At 34.6% G+C, this 8,674-nt stretch overlaps 1 protein-coding gene across 1 annotated transcript in view; it reads right to left on the minus strand.

Annotated features, from left to right (window-relative positions):
- LOC140742550 (uncharacterized) overlaps positions 1-5,938 on the minus strand; it is a 31,091-nt gene extending 25,153 nt beyond the window's left edge. Inside the window, exons 1-4 of the mRNA XM_073073452.1 lie at positions 5,925-5,938; positions 5,579-5,709; positions 4,067-4,179; positions 1,217-1,360 (exon numbers count right to left, since the gene is read on the minus strand). Of these exons, the coding sequence (XP_072929553.1) occupies positions 1,217-1,360; positions 4,067-4,179; positions 5,579-5,709; positions 5,925-5,938 (402 nt within the window). The remainder of the gene's footprint in view (positions 1-1,216; positions 1,361-4,066; positions 4,180-5,578; positions 5,710-5,924) is intronic.
- Positions 5,939-8,674: the final 2,736 nt, after the last annotated feature.

Consider the following 8,674-nt stretch of genomic DNA (forward strand, 5'->3'; position numbering starts at 1 on the left):
TAGTTGGAAATAGTTTTGATACTCAGTTGGATACGATGTTTAAGCTTTAACTCTCAACAATATTCGACGTTGCTCAAACAAGATATCTGTTAAGTCTCACGCAAGTACTCTTATGTCTACGAAACTACGTTACGTGGGAGTTTCGTAGCCACGCTTACGTAGCACAGCTACGGTTCGCTCGATGATTTGTACAATACGGCTACGAGTTCGTAGCATCAATCTACGGTTTTTGTTGGCGTAATAAATTGGTAAAAGTTTCAGCTTAGTTTTGTTTTACATAGATTGTGCTGATTCAGCGTGATAAGTAGCTCACTAAAATAAAATTAATGAACTTGTAGGTCATAGTCAATTGATTGATGGAAATGTGTATAACATTATTGATCTTTGTCTACTGTGGTATTTTTTTATCTAGTCAACTATATATCTATTTTCTTAACGTATTCATTACTGTAGTATTTTTATAGAGTCATATTTGAAATTTTTAAACTTTGAAAAAATTAATAAATATTTCAGAAATATTATCAAAACAATAAATCCAAACTGCAGAAAAATATAGCTATTGTCACTCCCACAATTACACGAATCCTACGACACTTCATCTGTTAAAATCCGTCATTCCGTTTGGAAGGTCCTACCAAAGAATGGGACTTAATACATCTACATGGTCTAAAACATTCAACCTCGCAGTCAGGCAATAAAAGCAAAATTTGTCAAAGTAAATAGACAACAAGTGGAGTATGACTGAATGCGTGTATACGCCAGCGTAACTCCAAAGGGCGGAATGCAAATAAGCGAAGGAGGCTGCATTCCGTTGACGTCCACGTGTATTTCAATAGTACCTCTATATAATGCACAAATAGACGTACAAGTTCTTCTTCGAGTCTCGTGTAACTTATCCTATCTGTGACCGTTTTAGTTAAATTAGTAGATGACTGAAAAAAAAAAGTTTTATAGTTTGGTTTTGCGATAAAATAATGTTTGAATTGCATGGTTCGATTGTTTGTGTCATATACCCATAGTGTCCATGTTGTTATTTATTAGCATGAAGTGTGTTCTAACCATAAATAGTTACATGCGCCGTTTTAATTTACTTTTCACACTTTTCACGTTTCTAAGATTAAATTGGGATTTTCTATCCGATGTCAGGTGCAAATATACTACATATTTTTATGAGTTGGACTATTTTTCTTTATTTTAAATGAAATTAGGCACTTACCACTATAGCGACTTTCGGTCTGGTGGCTTTAGGTCTCGGCCGCACTGGCGGTGTCGGTGGCGCGGGCGGCGTGCTGGGCGGACTGCTGTCCCCACTTGCCGTGCTGCTTGAGTTCGCGCTTGACTTCTCTGAACCATTACTTGACTGCAACAAACATACAGTCGTCATATACAAGTAACACTCGTCGAAAATGTACCTCTGTCATTTATAAAAAAAAAAAACATCAAAATAATAACATTCGTTTTTATTAATTGCATCAATGTACCTATAATTAATAATTGTTAAGATAAATGTAAGCATAAGTTGTCTATAATATTTATGTTATCTGTGGTACTGTTCTCTTGTATTTGAACTTGTGATTCGAACATTCTAGAAGAACAAACGACTACGCAATTCTTTAATACTTTTATTTCATAGTAATCGTAATAATACAATAATAATGTTATAAAAACTATCCGAAAAATGTCCAAAAGTTTATGCCAATGTCAACCTAAAATATTTTACATTGAGAATTCGCGTAGTTAACGTACACGTGTATGCATCAACTGAAGAACCTTATTATGCGGCCACTTTACCCACTGAACTAGAAACTCGAGGGTACTACATCAAAAAAGCGGAACATATAAACTCAAATCGCGTTTCCTTATTAAAACTCAGCTCGTAAACATTTCGTTGATTCATCTGTACCCTTACCATGAGTTTTCAAAACATCACACAATTTTACGTTACGTTTACTCAATCCATTATTATGTTCCGATTGCTTCAGTACATTGAGTAAACGTAACAATAAGTGCTCAAGTATTTTTGTCTGCCTCACATGTTCGCAAAAAAGAGAGACAAAACATAAAGCGCCATTTTGTCAATTTAGACATTTGATATTACGTTACTGACACTATAGTTCTGATACAATCCGCTAGGGGCACTGATTGGAATTTATATGGGCAAATACGTAAACAAATACCAAAACAGTCATATTTGTCAAAACGTAAAAACTCATGGTAAGGGTACTGAATAATGTACGCGGCGACGAACAAAACGAGTTTGGGAAACACACCGCTATTATTCCTAATTTTTTTTCGGCTACCTTTAACGGGTGCGCGAAATTAAAAGAGCACACAACGCGGATTTGGGCTAATTGGTTAATTAATAGGGGTGGGGGTTCTTGAATTTTACACACGGCCAGTTGGCAGTAAGCCAGCACTTGTATTAAAAATGCGACATGGACCTCCTAGACCGGGAGTTGTTACGAGACGTAATAGAATTCCACCGACCGACTTGGACAATGTTGGGCGTTCAAAATTAGCTTGTTATTTACGAGGGTAAGTAGGTTAAAGTTTGTTTTATGTAGTGAAGTTCTAAGCACAGTGCATTTTTAGGGTTCCGTATCTAAAGGGTAAACGGAGCTCTTTTTTTAGAAATAATGACGGACAGAACGTGCACGCGCACCTGAATATTCTGTCCGTTTGTTATTGGGCTCTATCTCCTGATTTTTTTTACGAATTAATTATAACGGCGGCCGCTATAACAACAAATACTAAAAATAAAAAAAATATGAAAATAAGTGCGCGTCGCCATATAAGAAGGCGATATAGTTCGACGTTTTTCGCATTATGTATCGAACAGTAATAGGTAGACAATTCAACATTTCAATGGCTGCATTTACATTACATTTACTTCAATGTCTTCAATATTAATAAACACTAAAAATAAAAATAATGAAAATGTTGGTGGTACGGAACTCTCTGTGGGCGAGTTTGACTTGTGCTTGACCAATTTTTTAGCTGTGTTGTGGCTCTTCAGCCGAGAATCAGTACGGTGCACTTCATACGAGTGCTCAGCTTAGATGAACCCGCTTTTATAGCACTTCAGCGTCAGTTTGTAACGATAACGTACAATGGAAAATAAAAACTTATCTGGTATGGGTACCTGTATGTGGAAAAACAATTTTATACGAAGCGAATATTGTAGTATTGGATATACGAAACAGGCATTTTTACTTTGTTACTTTATACTCGGACACGCATCAAAGGGATTTATTTCATTTTTTTTTATTTTGGCGATGTCATAACAGAAGTTGATATTGAAATTTATACTTTTTACCACATTAAAAAGTTGATCTGGTGTTTTTTTTGAAAAATCAAAGACACAATTTAACTATCTTCTTGCCGTCGTGAGTTGTTTGCATGATTCATTAATAATAATGATATGTATACATTTTATAAAAGCAGGGATTCACTGACAGTAAATATGGCTAAAGTTATCATCACATTTACAAACCATACAGTGTACATGTCACCGCTACCTATTTTTGTTTTCCACGAATACAGTGTTAGAGTGAAAATCCAGATGCATAATTCATGCATCTACTTTAAGAAAAATATGTTAACTGAAGTGGAAATGTGCATTGCATTTGTTCAAAATCCTCTGCGATTTCGCGCATGCATACAAATTAGACAGGGCTGTGACAGCGTTGCGTCCGCTCTGCATTTTTAAATTTACTGTTGGCGACCCTATATTTTGTGTTAATTTATTATTGTTGAAAGTAAGGACGACGTAATTTAGTTAAGTTCCAAGGAATACTTTTTCTTAAATAAGAAATAACCGCAGAGCTTTAAGTTAAATATAAGTTAAACTTTTAACTTAAAAAGTTAAAGATATAAGTAATACGGATAGACTTTTACATATAGAATAAGGTGACGAATATAAAAGAAAATAAAGATTTAAGAAAAAAGAAAAGATACGAATTTTTTTATCGAAATAATGCTTAATATTTGAGTAGAGTCATAAATGTGTCTGCGATATGGTGCATAACTACGTAAATTTGTAGGTTCAAATAAAAAAAATACTTACGTCAGAATGCAGATGGTTGGTGTGAGCTGGTGAGATGGGCGATGGGACGCGCGAAGCTTTCGATTCTTGCTCACGGGAGTTTGTGTTAGAACTGTTGTTATTGTCCTTATTTTCTAAAAACAAAATAAATAAATTTATATTAAATAAGTTTTTCAAAACAAAGATTTTCATTAACGTCATTTTGTTTATCGTATTCTCATAAGAAAACCCTTCCATTTGATACTCATATCATGAATATGCATAAATTTATAAAATAAATAAATTATTGTCCGCCATATTGGATTCAACATAACTTTACTAATTATACCTAGTGTTTTAAGTTTAAGTATAATTTAAAAAATATTCTTTTTGCCAGTATAAATTAATTAAATATTAAATTGTCATATTTTCACATCACCTGATGTATAACGTTGAACTAAACTATAAGCCAAAATTATTGTCATATTTGCGAATCATTAACTATGTCATATAATATTCCTTTGAAGTTTCACTGAATAACAAAATATGTGTATTAAATGTATACCAATTAGGTTACCGGTACTTATGATAAAACATTAAAATGATATTTGGGAGCATATTCGTGATTATGTTAAATAATTCTGGTTGTTGAAAATGAATTTAATTTTTAGCAACAATGCCATAATGTTCCACTAAACGATTACAATGACCGAGTTATTGAATCTACTACATTATTAAATATGAGAAAATAGGTTGCTTATTAAAAGTCATCAGCACTAAACTGTTGTCTTCTAAACTTGTATCAATTTTTAACGAAATATTTAGAATTTTAGTTTTTTTTTCACTTCTCGATATTTTCTGTGGTATGCAATGTATAGTTACTTTAATACAAAGTTACCTAGTATGTTAACTGTATATAGCTTGAAAAATCGGATTGGTCTAGCAAAAAAATATCTAATTAAATTCAATCTCTACTCTGTACTGATACTAATTACATACTCCGTCGATTCTCGGTCACAATGTGGTTGGCGTTCGTTGCTCGAGATAAAGAGAAATGCGGCACGAGAATTCCTAATCTCTTAAAACAGGAGTCCGTGTTTAATTGATTGTATTAAGCATTTTATTTAGAACATTCTTCTCTATTTTAGTATGTTGTATTTGAAATAATGTTTTATAAGAGCGCACCAACGTGTCTGTCCTGTTCAAAAAATATTTTTTATTATTAAATCAATGTAGAGTCTTAATAAGAAAAAATAAGGAATTTAATCAATAGAAGATTCTTATACTATTTTTAAAGCTACTTTTTATTAGTTTTTGCAATTGATGAAATATAATTTGAATATGGGACGGATATGGAACATGCTTATATATATGTGATAAAAGTAAAGATTGTCTTACTTTTCTTTGTTGCAATATTTCTACCTCTACATTGTTCATCTCAATTTACCAGACTTAGTAAAAAATATTTACTTTATCGGCTTATTTAAACGGCTGTTATCGTGCATGTATAAGATTAGCAATATTTTTAGATACAAGTCTTGTTGCTATACTTACTTTCGGATGCCGGCTGGTGATGGTTTTCAGTGTGTCGCCGTAGTGAGCGCGCGTCGCAGTAGGACTTGCCGCATCCATCAGCTTTGCACTCATATGGCTTCTTGTTCCGGTGCGTTAGCATATGACCGTTGCTGTAAATAAATACTTATGAGTAATTTCACATGCTTACATTTAATCCCGTAGTAAAGTTAATTTGTTTGTAAAGAAAAAGTCTAAAATGTTTAAAAGTATGCGACACAAGTTAAAAGTCAAAGTCACAGGTTAGAATTATTGTTGAAATAGAAAAAGTTATTTGGTTGTAATTTAGCTACGATAACTTAGATTTCCGTTTTGCGATCTCCATCACCCATCTTCATACATATTGTTCTCTTATATATAAGGAATGACCACATGTTAGATTAACGTAAACTAGGTAAAACAGTTATATTTTGCTTGAAAGGACACGCTTGCTTGAAATATAAATAGTAGAAGGAATAAGGGTAGGGCATTGTATTTATGTATACAAAAAATTGATAGGCGTGGACCATGTTGTACACGAGAATACTAATTGTCTGTCACGCTGACGACCCGCATGGCAGAACGATCACCAAACCGAACTGACGTGCAGAGGGTCCTGGGTTCGATCCCCGGTCAGACAGATTTCTAAATGATGAATTTAGTTTCCTGTTTCTGGGTCTGGGTGTTTGTGTATTTGTCTATGTGTGTGTCCATAGCACCCACGATACAGGGAATCCTAGTGTGGGGCTGTGAGTATAGACAGCGTTTATTATTATTTTATTATTACTATTACTGTATGTCTGTAGATGTAATTACCACCTTAACCACTAACGTTACGGCTCTGTACCCTTACCATGAGTTTTTACGTTTTGACAAATATGACTGTTTTGGTATTTGTTTAAGTATTTGCCCATACTATTTCCAATCAGCGCCTAGCGGATTGTGTCAGAACTTGGAAATTTTATGGGCCAATACGTAAACAAATACCAAAATAGTCATATTTGTCGAAATGTAAAAACTCATGGTAAGGATACTGGTTTTGTATGTCATCTGAAATCACGTATACCTACCTGTACCGATTCTATTTGCGCGAGCATTACGTGTTCAGTATTGGTACACCATGGATGCGCTAATTGGGTCATGAAACGTCTGTACAGTCGCATCAGGTTGACTTATGTCAACCTAATCACCACAACGTTAGTATATGGCTGCTTTCCATTAGGTAACCGGTCTGCTTTCTATGGGTTTGATTACAAAAAAATAGTAGATAGTTGTGTCTATGATTGATGGTATGAGATAAGAGAAGACACATTCAATATTTGGAATTAAACTTTTTCCTTTAATAATATCGTCCAACAATCTGGACGATTATACTTGCATGTATGTACTTAATGAGCATGTTAGGAAAAATGTTCATTTAATTATCTGAACAACTGTAAATATACACACTGGCTCATGTGCCTCTTTTCTTTTACGAACTTGGCTGACAAACTGCTGTGTCTCTATTCAAGCATATTGTTGTACAGGTTAAACACTTTATAGTATTTATGAAAAAACAAAAAAAAACATACAAGTTTTGCATAGATCTGATCTTGTTGTAGTTTCTATTTAGCAAACAATCACATATGCATAGTAGGATTACAAATAGTTTGTGCATTCGTATCTTAATGTGTTAGTCGATCATAGACGTAGGTACGTTAAAGTACGTTTGGGAGAACTGGAGAACACAATGTTACAAGTATGAAGTGCCTAGGTAAAATGGTGCTATTATTGTGGAGAGCATCCGTCGATTAAACCATTGTGTATACGTTTCTGTAGTGATCGTGTAGTGGTTTGAAATTTGGTCGTTCAGTCAGGGGGTTCGAAGTTCGAATAAAAGGATCTGGAAGGAACAATTTCTGATTTATCGAAGTCATGTGCGTATTAGAAATTAATTATTCTTTACTTTAACGGTAAAGGAAAACTTCCTGAGGAGATCTACGAGCCTGAGAGTTGTTAAAAAATCTCAAATTTGTAAGAAGTTCACCAATTTGAAGTAGTAGAACCCTTTGTGGTTCGACTCCGGCGGCATCACCGCCACACCTATTTCTGCCTAATAACAGCAGTGTTAGGCGTTGCTGTATTCCGTTTTGAAGGGTGTGGTAAGGGAGACATACTTTTCAGAGGCGTTCCAGCTTAGCCCACAGGGGTAGCGGCGCATCTGTGGCCGACCTCAGGTAGGAATATCTAATCCTGTCTGGGGTTGATTACACATGTCCATGGGCGGCAGTAGCCACTTACCATCAGGTGGATTGCATGCTCGTCTGCTACTCCTATATTATAAAAAAAAATCTACCTACAATAGGTCAGTTAGCTGGACTGTATCCAAAACTATAGGAGCTTTGAGTTGAGTTTGGGACAGGAAACAGTCAACGACGACTTTTCTAGAGTCACATGTGAAACAATGTAAACACAAACACGTAACGTGTACCATATAACCGCATTTAGTGTTTGTGTTCGTCCTGCATTTATTGCAGAACAAAGCGTCCATGCATCCATATCTCGTTAACTAGTGTCAATCGAATCACCGCCGTGCAGGCCGCTGTACATACTGAGTGAGCGGAACTGGGACAATTCTGTGTGCTATTTCGACTAGTGGTCGAAATTTAACCACAATCACAATCACAATTGTAGAAAAATTCAGGATATTTATTGTTGAACAAAATTAACGAATTGTAAAATATTAATAATTAACCAAATAATAAAAAAAATAGGGCGGACAGACAAAAAATAAAAAGGTACTATTTATAATGAAGTTTAGTTACACGTGTTGTTAATAACAACCAATTTATACATTTTTGACTATTAAGATTGAATGAAGGATAAGATTGATCGCAGATGTGTCATTGGACTGGGAGGATGGAGTTGGAATGCCTCGGGTATTGCCCGACATTCCAGAATACAGCAAACTAACATGAGTGTTATAAAACAAAAATAGGAAATTTCGATCCATCATCTGTCACTTATATTACGTACGTTATTACGTACCATAATTTCGATCCATTAACAACTACTATTAAAACTGATTTAAATATTCCACATTTTATCCCAATAAGATAT

Source organism: Epargyreus clarus, unplaced genomic scaffold (genome assembly GCF_041222505.1).
Source record: "Epargyreus clarus isolate Ecla_fem2 unplaced genomic scaffold, WU_Ecla_fem_2.2 ptg000006l, whole genome shotgun sequence".
Lineage (NCBI taxonomy): Eukaryota > Metazoa > Arthropoda > Insecta > Lepidoptera > Hesperiidae > Epargyreus > Epargyreus clarus.